General features: G+C 48.0%; 1 protein-coding gene across 1 annotated transcript; it reads right to left on the minus strand.

Moving 5' to 3' along the window:
- Nucleotides 1-88: 88 nt before the first annotated feature.
- xpo7 (exportin 7) lies at nt 89-15,649 on the minus strand. Its single transcript, XM_046374911.1, has 28 exons — nt 15,538-15,649; nt 11,526-11,672; nt 10,922-11,015; nt 10,106-10,272; nt 9,945-10,010; nt 9,749-9,853; nt 9,132-9,297; nt 8,871-8,944; nt 8,662-8,781; nt 8,439-8,585; nt 8,134-8,306; nt 7,722-7,915; nt 7,508-7,613; nt 7,218-7,353; nt 6,773-6,846; nt 6,544-6,624; nt 5,919-5,982; nt 5,736-5,844; nt 5,518-5,624; nt 5,306-5,394; nt 5,049-5,156; nt 4,566-4,648; nt 3,967-4,181; nt 3,341-3,479; nt 3,083-3,240; nt 2,437-2,535; nt 2,224-2,351; nt 89-2,135 (listed from the first exon to the last, which is right to left on the minus strand). Exons 1-28 carry the CDS (start codon nt 15,634-15,636, stop codon nt 2,042-2,044), a joined length of 3,342 nt encoding a protein of 1,113 aa, XP_046230867.1. The 5' UTR covers nt 15,637-15,649; the 3' UTR covers nt 89-2,041.
- Nucleotides 15,650-22,340: the final 6,691 nt, after the last annotated feature.

The raw sequence follows: 22,340 nt of genomic DNA on the forward strand, positions 1-22,340 counted from the left end.
CATCTGCTGCTGAGTGAGGACAACACCGACCACGCCCGACCTCCACCTGCAGGAGCTGCTGAATGAATCCACAGACCCCGAGCAGACGTAAAAATCAATGAGGTTTATTTGCAGTCACAAAGCTTACACTATATGGAGCAGACATCCAAACAACTCAAACAGCTATTCACTCTATGGACCCAACACATTCACATCAGGGACACGAACCAAAAATGAGAAACTCAATGAACACCCGTGAGTGCTGACATGGTTAGAAATGAGCTAGTTGTCACAAACAGTTAGCAGCAACATCGTAGAGAGTAACACAAGTTGCTAATAGACTCCACTCCGCCTCCTCTCTTTACACTGTTCTGACTCCCACCGAAGGTCGATGCAATCTTCTTCAGCATTTAAAACCAAACTGGATTCCTTCAAGGAGCTCTGATGAGCAGACGTCTCCGCATCCGTTTTATCCTGTAAGGTGGCACAGACCTCAGCAGCACCGTGAGACGCCACATACACACCAGGCAACAGAGAGCCACTCCGCACACGCACACGCACACGCACACGCACACACACACACACACACACACACACCAAAAGGACTCCGCTGCAGGACCTGAAGGCTGCAGGTCCGGGAGTCCAGAGTGTAAACAAAATGGTGGAAACTGCTCGCGGCCTATCAGAGGGGAAAATGTGACCATGATGCTTACACGTCATCGCAGTGAAACAAGCAGGTGTGTGCACGAGACCCACAGGACGCCGCCGAGGCGGACCAGATGGGATTACGTAAAGGGACATTCTGGTGTTTTCCAACCTCCTGTTTTTGTACCCTTCATCTGTTAGTTTTCTTGTGTCACCCGTGAATCGTGAGGCTCAGCGGTTCAGAACGTGAAACCCAGCAGGTCAGACGAGACCAGCCGTCCCAAACCAAAGAGCTTCTGGTGGTGTGAGGTTAGAAAGACGTGAGCTAAGCGGACGTGTGGAGCCGCTCCTAGCCGAGACCACAACCCCCACCCGGACTCCCTCAGGGCTGTCAGCGGGTCCAGCTGCATTGTGGGTAACGTAGGCACCTGTCTCTAACAGGGAAGAATGTTAGAAATTAAAAAAAAAAAGGACAGCATCTCTGATTCTGCTGCATCCATCTTGCCTACATTACCCACAATGCAGTGCGACCTGCAGGCAGCCCTGTGGCGGCTTGGGGCGTCTTCAAAGGGTCTGTGAAGTCCTCGCGACCCGGTTGGAAAACAGCAGAACTGTCCCTCTAAAGCCCGTCGAGGTTCCTTAACGTCACTTCAAACAGAGACTTGAGAAAAATGTACAACATGGATGCTCTGACTCCCTTTGTGTTAGTGTGCTCACCCTCCCCTCCTGTGCTCCTGTGGCCACCCTGCAGCTCAGTCCACTCCCCCCTCCTCCCGACACTCACCCGTCCTGCCTCTCGCCTCCCCACGCAGACAGACAGTTGCACTAACTCACTACACTGTAAAAAGCTCAATCACACCGTTTTTTGTTTTGTTTTCCTCTCTTCTTTGTGTTTTAAATTCGATCATTATAAACATTGTTCAAAATGTTACGAAAAGAAATGTACACTTGGTTTCTCGTGTGTTTTTCTATACAAGGCAGGCAGAAGCGGATTACTACGTTTACCGGCGCTCGTCCCCTTCCTCGCCGCCACCTCACTTCCTGTTCCCTCCGCAGCACCCGTCCTTCCTCTGTGAGCGATTCAGAGTGCTTAGACATGCGACAACCCCCCTCCCTCCCCCCTCCGACCCCCCCACAACGTTAGGACGGCCAGACGATTCGGACCGTCACTTTAAAATAGATCTGTATATATTTATATATGTTTATATCAAAAAGAGGGCGGGGGAGGGGGGGGGCTCGCTGACTTTCATCAACGATCCCGTACGTCGCGTCGGGTGGAGGAGGACGTGATCCCCAGGCATCCGGGCCCAGGGAGGGAGGGAGGCTGGAGGCTGATGCAGAGAGGGGGGGAGGCAGGGAGGGGGGAGAGAGGGGTGAGCTCTGTCTGCAGCTGGGTAAGACTCGTCTGTGTGGAATGTCAGCTCATCATGTCGTTGCTGTTGACGCCGTATGTCGAGTTCTTCATGCTGTCGTTCACTTCCCTCCTGAACACAGACAGGTTCTGAGTAAACCTGCGCGAGAGACAGACAGGTGAGACGGGAACACACCGCGTGGAGCTTCCTGTCCGAGCGCACAAACATTCGGTTTGACGGGACCCACCTGTCCCGATTCTTCGTTAGCAGGTTTCTCTCTATCCCCTCCATCAGGTTCTCGAAACATAAGTGCATGGCCTGCTGCTTCTCTGGGGGCTGGCTGTTCACGATACTGTTCCTCAGGTCAGCAAAGTACTGCAGGACACCCACATAATTAACACACACACACACACACACACACACACACACACACACACACACTCACACGCGTCGGCTTTACCTTCTCGTTGAGCAGGATGAGGCCTAACAGGGGCCGAGACATGGACCACTGGTTCCTGCAGTCCTCGAAGATGATGATGTTCAGCACTGTGGACAGCATCTGCACAGCAACACGGGATCAGTTATCAGCTTCCTCTCTGGTTCATCCGGAGTGTAAACACACCCCTGAATGCACCGCGTAGGGATGCACCGATCAGACTTTCCAACCAATCAAATGTTATTTGCTGCACATGAACTCATTCTGATGGTTCAAGCTGATGCTTTTACTCATCACGTCTTGCACGCGCTTCACAATAAAAGCATTTCATGCAGAATGGTGGACCTTTAACGTGAAACTACTAGTGCTGGTTGTCAATAACAGGACATGACTTCGTCCTGTGGAGTTAATGAAGACGACAGCCAGGCTGCGTTACGTCAGTTCACCACAGTCTCCCAAAGCGAGTGCAGCAGCAGTCTGAGGTTTTTATTCTGATATTTCAGAATAAAAACAAGACTTCATTTACATCAAGATCATTTAAGCTGAAGTGTCAGCCGAGGGAACGAGGTGACATGTACTTTAATTGCATTTTTCTATCACGTGTTCAAAAGGTCTGAAAATCACAATCTGATTGGTGCATCTGTAGAGTGTGAGAGAGCTGATCTCAGACCTGCTGGATCATCTCCGGGTGCTGCTGCATGATGTGCAGGAAGCGGTCGTCCGTGGCCATCGGGGTGGGGCGCTTCTTCGTGGAGCGCGACAGCTGCTTGAACAGGTAGGTCACGATGTGGTCCAGACTGGAGCAGCAGCCCGTGCACACCATCGTATCTGCAACACACACACACACACACACACACACACACACACAGGTGAGAACCACCGCGCCGGACTCGCTCCTCCTTCGGACTCTGGCCTGTGAGCGTCTTACCGAGCGCAGTGAGCCCCTCTGATATCGAAGACAGGATGTACATGACGACGTGAGGCTCCAGGCTGGCGATGAAGTTCATGTGGTCCTGCGTCAGCACCTCCAGCAGAGAGTAGAACGACTGGCTGAGCTTCGGGTAGTCCTGCAGGGACGAGAACCAGAGTCGGCTTAGCGAACGAACGCAGACCGCGACCGAGTCTGAGCAGATCAAATGATAACAGAAACTTTCATCAGCTGCAGCCTTGGCGGGCAACAGAAGGCGTGAACATCCTCACTAAGTACTTCCTGTTAAGGTGTGCTGACTTGTGTCTTGTGTAGAGGCAGACGCACACATTCAGCAGCTGGAGGACTAAATATGGAGAAGGTCAGGTGATGTGACACCACCCACCTCCACCTGCAATCCTGCATGTCTTCTGTCTGTCTGTCTGTGAACACTTGGTTCATCCAGTCAGGTGGAGGTGTTTGGTGTGTGGAGAAGCACAGCAGGTGTGAGCAGAGGAGCACATGCTGCACGCTCAGCCCAGCAGGTGCAAACACCACGACAAGATGGAGGATGTGTGCGGCTGACGTAGGTCGAGTACAGGACCCCCGAGCGCCCGAGCGCGTCTCATCCTCTGATTAAAACGTACCAGTAAGTCGCTGTGCGGGATGGACAGCAGCAGTTTGATGAAGGTCTGTAAGGCGTTGTCCAGGGCGTCGTCGCCGTACAGACGGAAGACCCCGAAGTTGACGTAGTTTCCACTGAGCACCGCCTTCAGCATGGCGAAACACACGCTGACCCCCTTCAGCTTGACCCCGTAGACCTGGTCCTTCGGGACTTCGCCCAGCGTCAGGATACGATTCCCTGCACGTGGGAGGACAAAACACCTCGTGAGACGACGGGTCGCATCGGGACACTTTTCTGATGGTTTAGCAGCTCAGTACAAAAGCGATCCGACATCCCGATTACACAAACACAGAAACATCTGTGGGTTCAGCCTGTGGACGCCTCAAGTGCTCAAAATGTCCCTAACATGACAGGAAATGAGCTGCAGCAACCAGCTGAACCTCAACACTTTACTGGATTATTTCATGATTTCATCAGCTGATCAACAGCAGGGGGCGCTCACGGCTCACACCTGGATTAGACTTTACGTTCTGTCAACATGGTAAGCTTTGAGCACTTCAGGCCTCCACGCTCCACCAGGCAACACGTGAACAAGCTGAGAGTGAGCGGAGGCTTCGGTACCGTAAGTCGTGATCATCTTGCTGGTTTCTCTGAACAGCAGGATGCCGTTTGGTGACGACACATCAAACTGTAACCTCTGAGATCTGCCAAACAAAACACACACGATGGAAGTCAGAAGGGACAAGATCACGTCACGACAGTCGGGTTCCAGCGAATCAAACTACAGAAACCCTGCAGACAGTGAAAGGAGGGACTCAGGTCACGTGTTTCAGATTCATCCTCACGGTTTCCATTTTGTAAAAGAAAAGATCAACACCTCAAAGTGCAATTTGCATTTCAGCGTGAACTGTAAACACTCATCACTGACTGTGACACCACAGGACATAAGCGAACACGTTAAAGAAGCTTCGCGGTGCGGACTGACAGGATGCTGTCAGGACGGGAATCAGGAATCAGAGCGTCGCTGCGACTTGATCCTGCCGACGCGTCTGAACGCTGAAGAGCTCGACTCTCAGCCATACAGGAAACCAGCGACACGTCTACCTGTTGTGAACGAGCTCCGCCATCAGCTTGAGGACCGGCGTGGTGCACGCTGGGTCGTGGTACCACAGCTCTATGGCTCGCTGCAGGATGGGCATGTAGGCCGGATATCTGCAGCTCGGGGTTAAGGACGGACTGCCATGAAGGATAAACGCGAGTTCAGGACAGACAGACGCCGAAGCTGCCGGCAGATCTGAGCTCAGTCACGTTTCCCTCAGGATCAATAAAGTATCTATCTATCTGTTCAGCAGGGAGGATACATCCAGTCGAAGAGCATCATGAAGCTCGTCTTGGCGTTGAAGGCGAAAGCGATGCCTCGCAGGTCTCGGACCAAGCCCACCAAAGTCCTCTGCAGGAAACAAGAGAAGAAGAAAATGCCACACGACTTTACCCACGGACAGAAACAAGCTTCAGTGAGCCGTCACATCTGTATCTGTGTGTGTGTGTGTGTGTGTGTGTGTACGCGTGTCACCTTGGCTTCCTGCTCGTTGAACGTGTTTGTACTCAGCATCTGAGCCACAGCCTCAAACGCAGCCGTCAGAGGCAGCATGAACTGTTCGAACTGGTCCTCGTCCTCACCTGCGCGCGCACACACGCACACACACACACACACACACCTCAGTTAACACGTCTCTTCCGTCAGGGAACGAGCGACTCGCAGCACGTCGGGCCATGTGTTTCGGTCCTCACCGAGGTCGACCATCAGCAGGCGTCCCAGAGCCGTGTAGAAGGTGGTGCGACACCTCATGTCGCTCAGATTCGACTGGTTGTTCACTCCCAGGAAGGAGAAGTGCTCGCTCTGCAGACACACGGCAGCATTCTTATAACCCTGGCGTTTGTCACATGCGTGTGCGGTGTGAAGCGTGTACTCACCGTGTGGTTATTCAGCATGAACTGGACAGCGCTGAGCTTCACCAGCTTCCTCACACTGCTGTACGTGGACGCACAGGAAGTCAAGGAGCAAACGCGCAGATCAGCAAACTTACTGACTACACGCCGTGCTGTGTTCAATTCCCAGCACAATATTCCCTGCCTGAACAGTGAACTCGGTGGGACGGAGACGGTCTGAGAGGCGGCCGACTCGTCCGTCCTGCCGAGTGTGAGGGTTTACTCTTTTACGTTCAGTAAACTGAAGCTGTTTGGGTTTGGGCTCATTAGTCACAGCTACAGGATTTAAAAGCTGATGTTTGTGAGTTTTATGACAAAGTTCTCTTCGTCATAAAACTCGTTGTCAAATAAAACAACGAGCAAATATAATCCATCAATAAACTGATTATTAGCGGGTCAGATAATGAGCGCCATGTTTAAAAACTGAAGTGACTGACAATAATAATAATATAACAAACATTAACCTGAAACGGGTCACTCGCACAGTGAGTACTTTTACTGCATGTATAATGTGATGCTAACTCTTGAGTCAAAGTGTGGCTGCAGGACTCAAACACGTGCACATGCAGCCTCCACACACACACACGCACACACACATGCACAAGGATATCCTAACGACAGGTCGTTCAGTAGTTGGAGTGTCTTGGAGGTGATTGGTTCACACTGGCCCCAGTACTTCAAGTTTGTGATGCTGGAAGAGAGGAAAGATGGTTCACACTGACACCAGTGAACTGCTTCATCTGTGATGTAAACTTTCATTTTCAGAGCACGCACACACACGCACACGCACACGCACACACTCTGCATGTCTGTGATGGGCACGAGTCATGTTTACTCACATTTTCCCTATAAAGACACTGAGTACCATCGTCTCGTCATTCAGCCCCAGAACCTCTGATAGCCGTCGATAAAGCTGCAATTAACACCACACCACACACACACACACACACACACACAGGTCAATCAATGGGATCAGTGTAATAAGGCAGCAATAGCGACGGAGATCTTCAGCGTCTGTTTAGTCCCCTGCAGCAGAAAGCAAACTGATCTGAAAACTGAATCAGGCTGCAGCAGCTGCAGGGTTTTGTGCCTGTGCTGGTCTCACGTCTACAGTTTGTACATTCAGACACTTGACTGGGACGTTCTCGGTTCACACACACCATCAGTCAGCGTGAACCAGCACACCAAATACACAACACCGAGGCCGCGTGTGTCTACAGGAAGTGACAACAGCCCTGCTCATCGCCCACTCAGACAGACGGCGTCAGTAAAAGCTGCGTTTACCTTCGACGATTTCTGCACCTGGTCACCGATGTAGATCTTCCTGAACTGCTCGAAGAAGCTGAGCATGGCCAACTCCAGCCTCTCGTTTCCGGCCTGAGCGAGCCGAGAGTCCGTCAGGTTCATCAGCTGCAGCACCCTGACGTGTTTAAAGACACACGCGTGTGGTCAGAGCTTTAATCACAGCAAACCTCCGCACTGCAGCTGCAACCGCTGGTTGATGAATTCATGGCACAAAAATGATGCACCGAGTTTTCAGGGCTTTTAACTCAGTCGCTCTCACGTGTTCTTACCGACAGACCAACTCTCCGTCCATGGCGTCCTGCTCATCTGTGCTCGCAAACGACACCCGTCCACCAATCACAGCCCCGATGATATAAACCAACCACGTGAGCCGACCTGCAGGCAAAGCAACGGGACAAAGACATTCACGTGCTCAGCAGCTGCAAGTCATTTACTCTTCACGTGATGTTTGTGTAAAGCAGCTGAGATGAAGGACGCTCGTACCCTCCTGCACAGTGATGTCCGCAGCGCTCGAGTTGGTGGACTGCAGCAGCTCCTGGTACGTCTGAGCTGCCTGGTCGAACAGCTGGACCAGCAGAGCACAAGTCTTCTCGTACTCGCACCTCCCGATGGTGGACAGCTGGTCCAACTGCTGCTGAACGAGGCCGGCGTCGTCCAGAGGGTCCTCTAAACCATCTCTGACGAGTCAACACGGTCGGACGCACGTTTAGTTTGTGACGTCTAACAAATACATCCCTTCCCCTTAAAACATTTGTGAAACTGACTTTTGGAGGAATTTGGAAGCTGCATTGCTTCTACGCGTGTTTTAAAGCTAACAGTCTTGGCTGAAGTATTTCTGAACATCCTGAACTGGTGCCACCAAACGAAGCAGATGGGAAACTCGTGCAGACGTTACCTGAGGATGACGTGGACCGACTCGAGCCGCGAGGTGATGTAGGCCTTGGTGACCTCTGGAGTGTACGTCTCCAGCAGGTGAGGCTCGGTGGCTTTAACGTAGGGCACCGACGCTGCCAGACGCTGCCACAGACTCAGCAGGTAGTGAACGCTGTTGGGGGCGAACTCCCAGTGCTGACACACGGCAGGACAGGAAGAGGAAAAGGACAGAAAAGAAGTTATTAGTCCAAATATAATTCACGTTACACGCTTCTGTGTACACTCGTCCAGGTTGCAGACTACAGGTGAACAAACCCTCAGGCCCACCTGCAGACTGGTGACGGTGAAGTTTGCTATGAGGCGAATAACCTCCGGGTAGTTTTCTACTTTGACCAGCTCGCCCAGCTGGTAGTTACTCTTCAGCCTCGCTAGCAGGCGACAGAACTCGTGGTAGTTATTTGGATCGGGCAAACACTGAAACACAAACGAGTCACACGGTCACAGCAGAGCAGGAAAACTGAGTGTGTGTGAAGCAGGAAGGCTGACACACCTGTGGGTTGGCGAGGATCCTCTTCACTCCGTCCACCAAATGTGAAAGAAACTTTGCTCGCTCTGCGTTGTTGAAGAGAGACCTCCTGACGGAGGCGATCTGGACCAGACATGACAACACCTGCACATAAACACAGCAGTCAGTCTGCAGCAGGAAGCTTCACACCTTATTCTGCATTACGATATTATCATGAAGTACTGAGCACCTACCAGCGGGGAAAGGGATGGAGGGATGGAATGATATAAATTGAAAAAGAGCTGCAGGGTGGAGGAATCAAGAAACGCTGCAAGACAGAAACAAAGCTGAAGTTGTCAGTACAAGGCTGTGGGAAGCTGGGCCAGAGAAAGCTCAGCACTTCTGCTTCATAACCACGTCAGTCATTTTGCAACCCATTAAAGTGTACAGTTACAAGTGGAGGTGAACAGATGTCGTCCTTAAAGCCATCACTCTGGGGGCAGACAGACAGCTACCTGATCTCCACGACGTGGGGATCTGCACGGTGCACAGGTCGTCCGACGACTCGTCTGTGGAGGTTCCTATGAAGTCGTAGTTGAGACAGTTGTAACTGAGTTTGAGCAGCTGCATCAGCAGGCCGTGCTGAGACTCATCGTTCAGGTTCAGGTTCTTCCCCGAAGCCTAAAACACACACACACACACACACACACACTCAGCCTGAGTCAAGCGGCAGCCAAAGAACTGATGGAACAGCAAGTCTCAGGTTCTGCATCCAAGCTTATGATCTTAAAGTCCCTTTAAAGTCTCATATTGAACTAATCAAACTAACATTTGGAACTGATTTACATCTGCGGTAAAAATAAAAATCTCTGTGTCAAAATACAGAACAACCAGTGACGGAACGTCAGCGAGCGACTTCAGTTTTGTACTTTGTTACATTTGTTAGATAAGTAAAGTTACTGGTTACTTTCTTTGGTTGTTTTGACCTGCTAGTGTGACATGTCAGGGGTTAAAGGTCACTTCCTGCTCTGTCAAAGTGCAGCATATAAATGAATGAAACGTCGGCCCGTCCTGGCGTTTGATTTTATCTCCCACTTCCTGTTTCAGATCGTAGACAGAAACCAGACGTCACCTGTTTGAGGAGGTTGCAGGACAGAGTGAAGATGTCGAAGAGCGAGGAATCTCTGAATGACGACGCGATCTTCCTGTGTTTGGTCAGGGGATGCGTCGTGTCAGCCTGTCAGGAGGAAACACACCGTGCTCAGCGTTTTCATCGTGACACACACACAGAAGAAACTGGAGGCTGCAGAGAGGAGGACACAACTCACCTGATTGATCTCATTGGTCAGCTGGGACAGGATGGTGACTCCGATGATGCAGTGCTCAACGCTGTCCTGTAATCACACACACACACACACAGAGTTACACAAACACAAAGAGAAGAGCCGCTGCAGGGTTTGACCACGTGATCAAACACACACACTCTCACCTGTAGAAAGCGCGTCACATCGGCGATGACGTTCCTGAAGACGTAGTCATCCTTCTGGCAGTCGAACCAGCCCAGTTTGGTGATCCTGGCGTACAGCTGGATCAACGCCTGGGTCACAAACGCTGCTAACTTTGGCCGCGTGGCCAAATAATTCAGCACGTAGTTCCCTGAAGGCCACACAGAAACAGCAGCAGTTTCACGAGAGGAGAACAACACACCCGAAAGACTTTCTCAAACTTATTTTCTATGATTCAAATGCAGGTAAACTGCACTGGAGCCTGATTTGAACCTGGTCTGTCTGCTCTTGTATTAACACACAGCAGGAGTGTTAGCATCAGGCCGTATGAGTCTATAGCTGCTGCACACACATCCTGCTTTACAGCTAAACCTGAGGGAAGAGCCGAGACGTGAGATGAAGAAAAATGTGGTTTGGTTGTGGTTTCTGAACGACAAGCCAGCGGAGCTGCAGGATTTCACCACAATAAAAGAACAAAACCACATTCCTGACTGTATGTTACCAAACATTTCCAAATGCTGTCTTTGTGTTTCTCTGGCACAAACGTGGGAATAAATAACATTTTTTGTCTTTAATTGGCTCACGGTGCTTCCTTGTCATATGCTGCATGTGTCTGTGAAGGACAGCAGAGGAAGAAATGTTCAGTTTCAGCTTGTCTGTCTGCGGTTCACAGGCCAACCAGGAGCGTCTGAGCAGAAAATGAAGCAGGAGTTTCGCTAACTGTAGTCAACTTTCCCACCAAGCCTGAGTCACAAGCTGTGAGAGAACACTGCAGACGTGAATCCACCGGAGGAACTTACGGATGTCAATGCGTTGCTCGAGGGGCAGAGGGTTGCTGGTCCGAGACACCAGTTTCGACAAACAGGTGGCCGCAAGCAGCTGGGAATATGATGACTGCAACAAGAGAGGAAAAGTGTTGTGCTGGTTAACTTTCACTGACATCCATCTTTTTATGAATTCCGATTTTTAGTTTGTGGGCTGCACCAAACTCCAGCATTAAATCAAACAAATGAAACCTTTACACAAACTCATATTTAACTTCAGTTTTATGATGAAAATATTTGCTCAAAAGTGTAAAAGGGTGGCTGTTAAAACACTTCAAGTCGTGTCGTAATTATCCCGTCTCAGGAATAACTCAGAAAACGTTTTGGGTCAGCAGACCAAACACATCATATTCAATTATTTATGTCGATTCTTTGAAATGTATTGGCCAATCACTGATCTGAAAGATTTAACTAACAAAACAGGTGATCAGTTTCTGTGCTGGACTGTTCACACCCAAACGTATGAAGTGAGTAAAACGTTAACACAATGATGTCACATCCACTCTGACTGGAGCCATTCTGGGAATACTTGTGTACTTGTACTCCTGTAGTGAACACAGAGTGCACGCTGAGTACTCACGCTGCCTCTCTCCAGCAGCAGCTGACATTTGCTGAGACAGTCGGGGCTGTTGGTGAACTCCACGAGAGCCTTCTCCGCCTGGTGTCGGACGGTGGTGTCGGTGGTCTCATACAGCTGCTTACACAGGATCTCCAGCTGGGCGAGGCCCTACGGAGACACCGAGAGCAGGAAGACACCGGCCTTATCAGTCAGCGACAGACAGGATAAAACTTTAGGAGCTAATGCACATCATGTTGACTTATCAATAAACAAGAGCAGCCAGACCAGAAAACCCCGAACATCTTGGGACTTCAGGAAACTGTGGTGGACGTTTGAGGGTTGACACTCTGATTAATGGATTAAAAGTTCTGCCTGTAATATGTTAGAAAACTGGAAATCTTAATTTCTTAAAAACCAAGATGACTTCATTAGTTTATTTTGTCTGACCAACAGTCAAAAATATTTTAAAACTGTTGCACATTAATCTTATTTCATCGACCGCTGACACAAATGAAGACGGCCAACGCGTCACGGATACGAGCATTTCAGCCTCTTTTTATAGCATCAAATGACAAATTAAAACCAAACTGATCAGAAAAACGAACACTTGATCAAACATCAGCATGATGAGAGCTACCTAAAAAGACAGACACCATCTTTGGGAAAAACTTAATTGATGTGTACTTTGAGTTTATGGTTTGGCTCGTGTCCCATCTGCTAACATGGACATAAAGTGCGAGGGACACATCAGTGTTTCCTGATATTTTGAACAAATAATCCACGTATTAATTTCTAATTAAAATAAATGCAGCCCTAATTTGCACAACACTCACTTTGAGTGACCGGCTTTCTGTATCTCGAATAACAAATGAGACATTTCCATTAAATATGCACACACCCATACATTTAATGATAAACACGGCTGGCAGAAAAGGTGCTGAGTCATGCACAGTCACAGTGAAAGGCCAGTCACTGATAAATCCAACATGGTGGGGTTAAAGAACAGAGGAGATCAGAGGTGGTGGACGATCTTCTGGGCTGTGGTGCACCTGACGGGGTCGTGTGCAGAGTTTGAGGTGTGGTGTGTTTGCTGGCAGGTGAACAGGTGAGCCTCAGCGTTAATGTGCTGCAGGTCGAATCGCGCGTGAAACTCTGCTGGCCTCAGATAAGAGCTCAGCACCAAACCCTGCCATCTGTCGCACCAGATGAAGCCAAACCTGATGGGACCGAGTGAGAACAGAAAAGCAGAGGACGTGACCACACGCACAGCACCGACACTGTGGACAACCTGGACTGAAACACGTCGTTTCCAGTCAAAAGGTTTGATCTGCGTCTTCTGAACGTTTACTGTTTTTAAACCCAAGTGTAGATCACCACAACAACTTCTACAAAGACCACAGCTATAGAGCCTTACGAAGGCGTTCATAAAGCTTTATAAACACACAATCCTGTCTGATAAACCAAACAGTCATTAAGCATTACAGACGCCACTGACACTGAATTATAAGTGTGTTGTGGACACTCTTGACTGACGGGGCTTACAATCAGCTGCACTGAGGACTCGTCGTGTGCTTTGACAGCCCTGCAGTATCAGAAGTTATCAAATGTGTGTGAGATGTATTTTCATGCGCTTAAAAGAATCTATACTGCTTAATAAGTGATATTGATGAAACTAAGAGCACCTCCGACGTCTTCATCTCAACCAGCGTCCATATTGATTCATCTGAGCTTGTGTCGGGTCAGCTCTGTGCAGACTGGATGCTTTCTGCCGAGACGTCGTCAGACGTTCAGAGTTTTGGTTTTGTTTCAGTGTGAAATGATCCCAGACATCAGACACTTCCTGTCGTTTTCTCCAGCTCGTCTCTCTGCACCGTCACTTCTTTATGTTTCATCAGTAATCATCGTGTGTGTGAAACACTGTGCTGCATGCACTCACAAGGCGTGAAGGTGAACATTTTTAACACCATCGCTTCCATTTTACACCCATACACAAAGTCTAGTGTGGATTCAACGCTTAACTCACAGGTGATGACATCAGTCAGTCCACTGCTTCAGCACGAGCTGATCATTCAGTCCATCCGTTCAACAATAAATAATCATTAGCTGCAGTCCTAATTTGTCTATAATGAATATTGAACAGGTAACGTTCAGTGAATGAGTGGAATAAGTCTCCTCTGTGCTGATGAGAGTCTCAATGGTCTCATCAGAAGAACAGGATGGGATGTTATCACAGTTGAAAATAAAGAACTTCATACAAGAATGCTGGTTGGTGTCTTAAATCTGATGCTACTGACAGCAATGTTAACGGTCCACATTCGTATTTTATTTCTGAGCTTTTGGGGAAATGCATTTAAATGAATATTTTACTGGATTTCTAAACAAATGTATGAGAGGATCAATAACACGCAGGGTTCTTGGACTGCTTCATTCAGGTCCTGAAGCCCCAAAGCTTCACAGGTTGTTTTCTCTTCTATAACACAATAACGTGAAATTTTTCAAACATTTGAACATCTGATGAGACTGATTTTTTTCCCTGACATTTTATAGAGCAACTAAAGCACTAACAGGGAAACTAATCTCAAACTACATCAGTAATCTTTAACGAGACACAATAGCTCATGACATCCGCCACGTGATGCTATGATGTTTTAAAAAGCCCCCAAAAACAACTGTACATCACGTGAAAATGTGGACGCTATGCAAAAATATCGTTAACAATCAGATCACGATCGCTTCCTCGGAGCTCATGTGACGAACCACTATGATCCAGCTCGTTTGGATCGGATCCAGAGAAACTCCGAGTCAATGTCAGGGCTGCAGCTCCTCCATGCTGCACGGCTCCGGCTTTAGCACGGAGGCTAAAGCTGCTCATGTCCACCGCGACTGCTGTCAGCTACCCCACACATTCAGCTCGCATCTGCCATGCTCGACCTGAGACGATGCGGCAGTTAAATTACAAGTTACTGCTCTTCGTAATCCTTTGTTAGCTACACGAGACCACAAGCTGCCAACACAACAATAACACGCTGCGTGAAGTTAGCTTTAAAACTAAAACGTTCATGTCTTTCTGGGGGCATTGCGGAGGACCGGCCGGGAAACTGAGAAATGTAAGCGGCATAGAACAATCTTACAGGTAAAATTCACGCAGTGCACCTTCCCCTGTCTGTGTGGCAGCTATTCCCACACATGTGTCCTGTCCAGACCACGGAGCAGCTAGCTTAAAGCAGGCTAGCTAAACAAAACAGCACTGCTTAGTTACGTACATAAACAACGCAGGGGTTAAATCCCCGATGCGTCCGATTTAATGTTTTCAATATCCAACATGGTGACAGCCGCTACGGGCCCGAAGCCGGTTTTACAGACAAACAATTAAACCAACCGAATCGTGTTTTCAAACGGACTCGGGCGGGAGAAGTTGACGTCTGGGCTGAAGCTAACGTTAGCATAGCTCGCCAGTCGTTCAGCTACCTTTAGCATAACTAACGAATACCTCCAGGAACATAAAGCTGCAACATAAGTACAAGTATTAGTAGCCAGCATCAGTTCTGTCCACACTGTGCGAGTTTGTCACTGGCGCCAAACTGACAGTTAACCAGTCGATGTTAGCCTGCCTGCTACTCGTCCGCGGCCAACCCATTTGGGTTTTATTGTTTACTTCAGTGAAATAAGCCGATAAAACAGAGCGTTAACCCGGTGCTGCTGCGCGCCCAGCTGACACGAACAACGGGGACTGTGCGGGTCAGAACCCAGAAGCTAGCAGGCTTCAGCTGTTGTTTTAGAGCCTGAAATCACCCTTGCAGCTAACGCAAGCTAGCTGCAACCAGTCAGCCCGAGCAATGACAGCAGGCCACAAGTCAACACAGGCAGTCACATCCTTTCTTTTACCGCCGACAGCCCAAACACGGCCGCCTCCGACCCGCAGCGGCCGCACACAGTCTCCGTGCCGGGAACACAGCGCCCGAATCCGCGTGCACACTCATTTTCACGCCCGTGGATAAACTGTCGGTTACAAAAACATGAAACCTCTGCTTACCTGCACATGATCCGCCATTTTTCTCCATTTCATGCACCTCTCACTCCCCCGCTTATGGGTATGGACAGTGACAACAGCGCCCCTGCTGGCGGACCTCATTCATTTCAGCCTGCTGACAAACAGCGCAAGGAATTAGTATATTTACAGACCTTTAACAGCAGTAAAAGGAATGACACACTGTAAATAACTTCACAATGAAATGATATCAAGACGATTAGTGTTATTAGAGTTAAGAATTTTGTGAATTTCCCTAATAAAGGCCCATCTTATCTTATATCATAAATGTGAGTCCAAATTAGGGGTGAAAATAGCTATCACCGTTGTCAGGTTATGTGCTGACTGTTTTCTCTTAACACAACTGTTTGTTTGTTTTTACTGTGTTATTCATATTTAGACAACACACATAATATCAGCACATCATCAACACATTTGTAGGGAAGAATAAAACGACTGGAATCAATCTTTAGTAATCCTTTTGAATTTTTATTTAGCATATAAATTTGTTACAGTTTAAAATGTTTTCCTCTGCCTCTGGCAGGTCGTGTTGTTTGTGGTGCCATGAAGAAATTTAATGAGACTGTGTTGTCCATATTCATTCAACTCATTTTGTTTTGTGACTTCATGTCATGTTGTCGCGCTTCTTTATGACCACCAGAGGGCGACACACTGTTGAACCGGCAGCAGCAGCACGCGTGTTTCTTGTTCCGGAAGCCGAGAACAAGTGAAAGCGAACAAGCAGGAAATCCCCATTCAAAAGCAGCGTCTTCCAATGCGAGCGCAGAGCGGGTGTGAAAACCGCAGTCCGGCCTCCTGGACGGGAGTTCGGGTTTCGGTGTGCCGACGGTGAAATGACAAATTAAACAAGTTCATACTGAACGAGTAAATGTGTGACGTCCGTCCGCTGTTTCAGCAGAGACTCGGAGCGGGCGGGAAGGGTGGAGCTGCAGCCTGGCAGAGTACACGACACGCCCACCGTGCGGCATGACACGCCCACTTCATCATCTTGTCCTGTAGTCGTTCAGTCAGATATTAAAGTTTTTGAGAATAAAATGGCAGGAAGTTTTGTGGAGGACAGGCTGAAGGCGCGGTGCAGCAAGACGGATGTCAGCTGATCAACAGGTGCAGCCGGAAGTTAATTAGTTTAATGAGTTTCAGTGTGATGAACTTCATAACTCCTGCCAGCTCTGAACATTTATGCTCAAGTGGACCAACATTTTCGTAAAAGCTGCAAAGTGGTAGCATGAACTGGTGTTTTGTTATGAATTTTCACATTTTTTCACAACTTTAGAGTTGCTCACAGTAAAGAACATTTCTGCTCCGATGCAGACATTTGAGTTAATGTTACTCAGTTTACTGCAGTCCTGATCGTGACATCCATTCATTCAGCACACAAGCACTCCATGGAGGATCCATTAACAATTTAAAGTCACCACCAACAAAAAAATCACAACTAAATTGCAACTAGATGAACAGAAGTAATTAAAAAGGCTTCTGTGTTCAGAGCATAAGTATTAGCAAGATGACTTCCCAGTCGGGATTTGTCTGGTGTTGAGAGCAGCAGGCAGTTTTCTGACTGTCAAAACGCTGGATTCTTACGAGGTTCAGCCTCTTCTCTGCTCTGGTTTTTGTCAGGTAAAGTCCTGTCGGAGTCATCAGGTGTGTTTCTGCTGACGTGATTCTGCTTCTGCTCGTGTGAACATCTGCTGACGCTGTGGGGAAACCAAAGGGAAGAGAAGTCACCTTGTCTTCCTGTGTCCATGTGTTCTGAGCATGTTGATCACATCTGTGGACAGCAAAGGGACGGATGTGTGGACGAGTTTAAGGAGCAGCTGCAGCTGATGGACGTTTGACACTTTGTGGCGTCTGAAGCATAAGAGCAGAACAAAGCGCCTTAAGATGAGAAAATGTCCCGACCGAGTGAAGAAAAGTCCAATCAGACTTGAGTGAAACCCTGTCCATCCTGCTGCTGGCTGCAGTTAAAGTGTGTCGTCTCACAGTCCTGTTAGCAGTGAGGACAGCCTGCCTGTCCTCGGTGTCCTCAGTGTCCATCTATGTGATGCTGATGAGGGCTCCTGATCCACTGACAGTCAGAATCACATCTCATGTGCACACAGCAGCTCACTTTTATGGAGCCAAATTACTGTCAAAAGTTTCATTCATTTGAAAAAAGATTTGAAATTAAAAGTTCAAATTTTGATGTTGAGCCTTGAAAACACAACATCGCACTCAAGCTAAAAATACATGTGGGAAAGTTTTTCAGTTTAAATATAATTTTTATTCAGTTCTGAATTATCACTATATTACATATTTCAACATTTGGTCTTATTTTTTGCAGTTGCAGATTTTAAGTTTTCAGGTGCACATCTTATTTTTTTACAGTTTCAAACTTTTGGCAGTGATCTGGCGTGGAGGCGTGGCATCAACTTAGAGGGGCGTGGCATCACCGTAGAGGGGCGTGGCACCGTGAGTGACAGCATAACAAAAAACAATTATCCTCAGCAACTTTATTTCATCCTTACGCACCTGAATCGCACCTGCATCACAGTGTGGATCACAGAGGACCGTCGGCTGTCCTCTCCCCTCCCTGAAGGACATTTACCTGCTGGTCACGCTGCCTCAGCAGAGTGACCAGCATCACCAGTGACGCCCATCCTGCCTTCCCTCTGTTTGACCTGCTGTCCTCTGGCAGGAGGTGCAGGTCCATCAGAACCAGGACAGACTCAGAAACAGCTTCTTTCCACAAGCAGTCATACATGCATACTGAACACACACACACACACACACACACACACTAACCACACACCATTCTGACCTGACGTGTGTGCAATACGGCTCTGCATCCATCCATAGACAATATTTATATTCATATTAACGCTCTGTTTTTGAATTATTTTTCTACTTATTTACACCTTATTTTATTCTATTTTTAGATTTAGAATAACACCACTCCAAGGCTGCTACAATTTCGTTGTATTCCTTGTATAACGACAATAAAGGATTCTGATTCTGAACTGTATGAGATGTAGTGTTGTAGTTCCTCCTGTGGCCACTGGAGGGCAAAACAAACAAGCAAACAGTTGAAAGACAGGACAGTCAGAACGCAACAACAGCGCTTCAAATTGAAACGTAAAATCAGCTTCCTGTCAGACGACTGTTGGGTCGATTTGACTCCAAACTGCGGTTTATCAGCTGGGGGTTAGTTGCCTTGCTCAAGGGCACATCAGCTCGGGGTGGGGGTGTTAAATAATTATTACTTTGAGGTACTAATTCAGCATTTAGAGAATCATTAAATTGACCTTCAGTAATGTTTTCATCACAGCGGCAGAAATGGACTGGAGTCATGAGATGCTGGTCCACATCACACTGGTCCACATCACACTGGTCCACATCACACTGGTCCACATCACGCTGGTCCACATCGCACTGGTCCACATCACGCTGGTCCACATCACACTGGTCCACATCACGCTGGTCCACATCGCACTGGTCCACATCACACTGGTCCACATCACGCTGGTCCACATCACACTGCTCAGTCACATCCTGCTGCTCGTCTCCATCAGTACTCACACACCTTAGTTTGAATTAACCACAACATGAAGCACATATCAGAGTAGCAAGCATCCATGTGAGTAACGCTGCTCCCACAGTGGCGCATTATGTCACACAGAGTCAAGTCACAGGAAGCAGCCTGTACTTTTACTGCTGATACTTCACATGAAGCTGGTAATACTTTTGCAGTGGTACTTAAGTACTTCTGATGAAGCAGAATTGTGAATAAAGAGATTTAAATTTGAGTATTTTCACACCCATGACGGTACTTTTGCTGAAGGATGCTGGTGATTTGTGGCTGGGAACTGGTGACACGTCCTATCCTCAAGGGGGCAGTATAGCATCAGGTACATCAGTGTGTTGGGTGTGTGTACGTCAGATGGCTGTGAACACACACACAAATCCCAAAGCTGATATGTTTTTGTCACATTTTTCCCTGCGCCACAGCTGCAGGGTGGTAGGGCGGTGGAAAGTAGATTTACTCAAATAGTGTAAATAAGTACTATTTCGAGGTATTTTACTGGGCCATTTCCATTTTCTGCTACTTAATACTTCTCCTCCACTACATTTATTTGGCAAATCTAGTTTCTTTGTACATTCAGATTATTAATACAAATTATAATCAAGTAAATTATGATGTATTGTTGCCGCTAAAATGAGCTCCTTGTTTAGCAGCTGCAACATTCACAACACAGTAACAAATACACTAACATGTTTAATCCTGAAATGGGCCAATCTGTATGAAGAGTACTTTAAGTACATTTTTATGCTTTAATACTTATGCTACTTAAGTAAGATTTAGAGTAACAGTATTTTTACTGTATATTTTTTTACTTCAGTAACTGAGTGCTTCTGTGTGGTTGTCACTTCAAGTGTGTTTGTGTGTGTGTGGTTATTAATGCACACACACACCTGCTGGCTGATTTATGAAAGAAAAGAGGCTCTGCAGACAGCGAGACAACGGAGACACGAGAGTCTAAAGATGAAAGACAGCAGGCACACGGACACTTCTACACACCGAAGAGAAAATGAAAGGGTGAGAGGACGAGGAGGACACCTGAAAGAGGGATGAGGAGAAGATGGAGAGCAAACAGAGGAGGGAAATGGACGTGAGCGAGCTTGAGAAAAGAAGAGGAAGACAAAAGACAAAATCATAAGCAGATATGAGGAGGAGGGGAAAAGGTCCTGAGGGTGTCGGGGCCACAGGTGGCCCCTCTTGACTCCATCACATGGAAGAGATTGTAGTCCAGGGTGAGCAGGAGGAGGATCGATGGGTGGAGGAAAGATGGAGACACAGCAAACGAGAGGAAATTAGCTGCTTCAAACATGTCCTCCTCTGTCCTGTCCTGTACTCGTCCATCATTTACTGTGACTGAGCGGAGACACTCGCTGAATAAAGTTTGTAATCCAGCAGACGACACATTTCGACACAGCAGCTTTTCTAACTCGTCTGAGTTAAAGCACATCCCTTCTTCATGTGCTGTTGTTGTTGTCTTCACATTTCCCTTTTTGCTCTTCTTCATTCTGGCTTCATCATCTTCGTCAGTCTTGTGACGTGTGCCACTTTACATCACATCCTGTTTCATCCCTCGTGTTCATCTGGACTGTAAATCCTCCTGACGTTTCAACCGGCCTGCACACAGCAAGCAGCAGCACGTGAGGTCACACACACACACACACACACACACACACACACACACACACACGGTAAGATGGAGGCAGTCCGTCCTGTAGAAATAAGGGCTTCAGTTTATCTGAGGAAATGTGTTCAGGGTCCCTCACGTCGCTGCCGTCTCTCACAGGAGCTGAAGCTGAGGAGAGTAATGAACATGTGTGTCAGCCGATGGGAGTGAAGCCCACGACAAACGTTTAGTGTGTTCGTCTGATTCAGAAGAGCTCAAGTTGTGTCAACCGGACTTCGGCTGAAAAGCAGGGACGTTTCACCTCCAATCCAAAAGGCTTCTTTAGTTTAGCAGCAACAGGTGAAATGTCTTCGCTTTTAAACTGAAGTCCAGTTGTCCCAACCTTCTGTCTGTTTTCAACTTCATCTTGTGAAGGTCTGGTTGGATGCGGGAACAGAAACTACTTGGCCAGGGTTGGGGTTGTCTTGGCTCAGCTAAGTCCCAGAGTCCACCTGTAATGCACATTTCCAGACGTTAACCAGCTAAGCTAGCTGTCACTTACTGCAGTCTGCATTGTAGATGCAGAACAAAGTGCCTTCGAACGCATCGCAAATAAAGAAGACATGAACAACGACTTAAAGACTGCTCCGCTGCCTTTTCATCTGTACTGGTTAGTGTCGGTCAGACGGACGGAAAACAGCTTCACTCACCGCGACACTCAAAGGTTAGCAACAGCTGCCACAACAGCCCGACTGGCTACCCGACACACTCAGTCAGGACCATACTGTTCGTTCTGCTGCAGTCCCTTTAAACATCTGTCAGTGGTTCGCCGTAACAGCAGTGAGAGAGCATGTGCTGACGGTATGCTGTAATGTCTGTGATCAGTGCACGTGAATGACCAGAAGAGTCAGGACTGAACGCACCTGCAGGGCAGCAGCGTCCCGAGCTCAGAGGCCGTCACCGCCGAGTCGGGCTGGACTTCACTGCTGTCGCCGTGTGTCAACATGCAGCACATCAACAGAAACAACATCAGCACCCTGAGGTTTCCATGAGGTGTGTTTTCTTACCTGCCCGGGGAGGTGTGTGTACAGAGCCGTCTGCTGTCACTGCAGCGAGGACACAACTGAAAACTGACACACCTGGGACTATTGACAGCATGGAGGGGAGTGTGTGTGTGTGTGTGCACTCGACACACAGTGAGGGCCGGAACAAGCTGTTAACCAACAGACTGAGGCCATGTTCGGACAGTTCAGGCCGGCGTCTAAAGCTTCAAACTGTTTTAACGGTTAGGTTGAAGGAACAACAGCTGCTCTTCCTGTTCTTGAAACCTTTTGATTGTGTTGTATTCTTTGGATGTGTGTCTGTTGTCTACCTTTATGTACACAGTTTTTTTAATTATTATTATTTTTTTATCTTTGTATTCTTTATCTTCCTGTGTGGTTTAAAATTGCTGTGGACCCCAGGAAGTGTTGTAACTACTTTGTGGAAGTGGAAGAAGATCCAAATAATTAAAATGATAATTCAGAATTAACTTTGCTTTTCAGCCAGATCGTACAGTCCTGTCCAGTGGAAGAGCAGCCCCTCTGCCAGAACTAAATGTGTGAACTGTTTCTGCACACCACAGATGTG

Source organism: Scatophagus argus, chromosome 20 (assembly GCF_020382885.2).
Source record: "Scatophagus argus isolate fScaArg1 chromosome 20, fScaArg1.pri, whole genome shotgun sequence".
Taxonomy (NCBI): domain Eukaryota; kingdom Metazoa; phylum Chordata; class Actinopteri; family Scatophagidae; genus Scatophagus; species Scatophagus argus.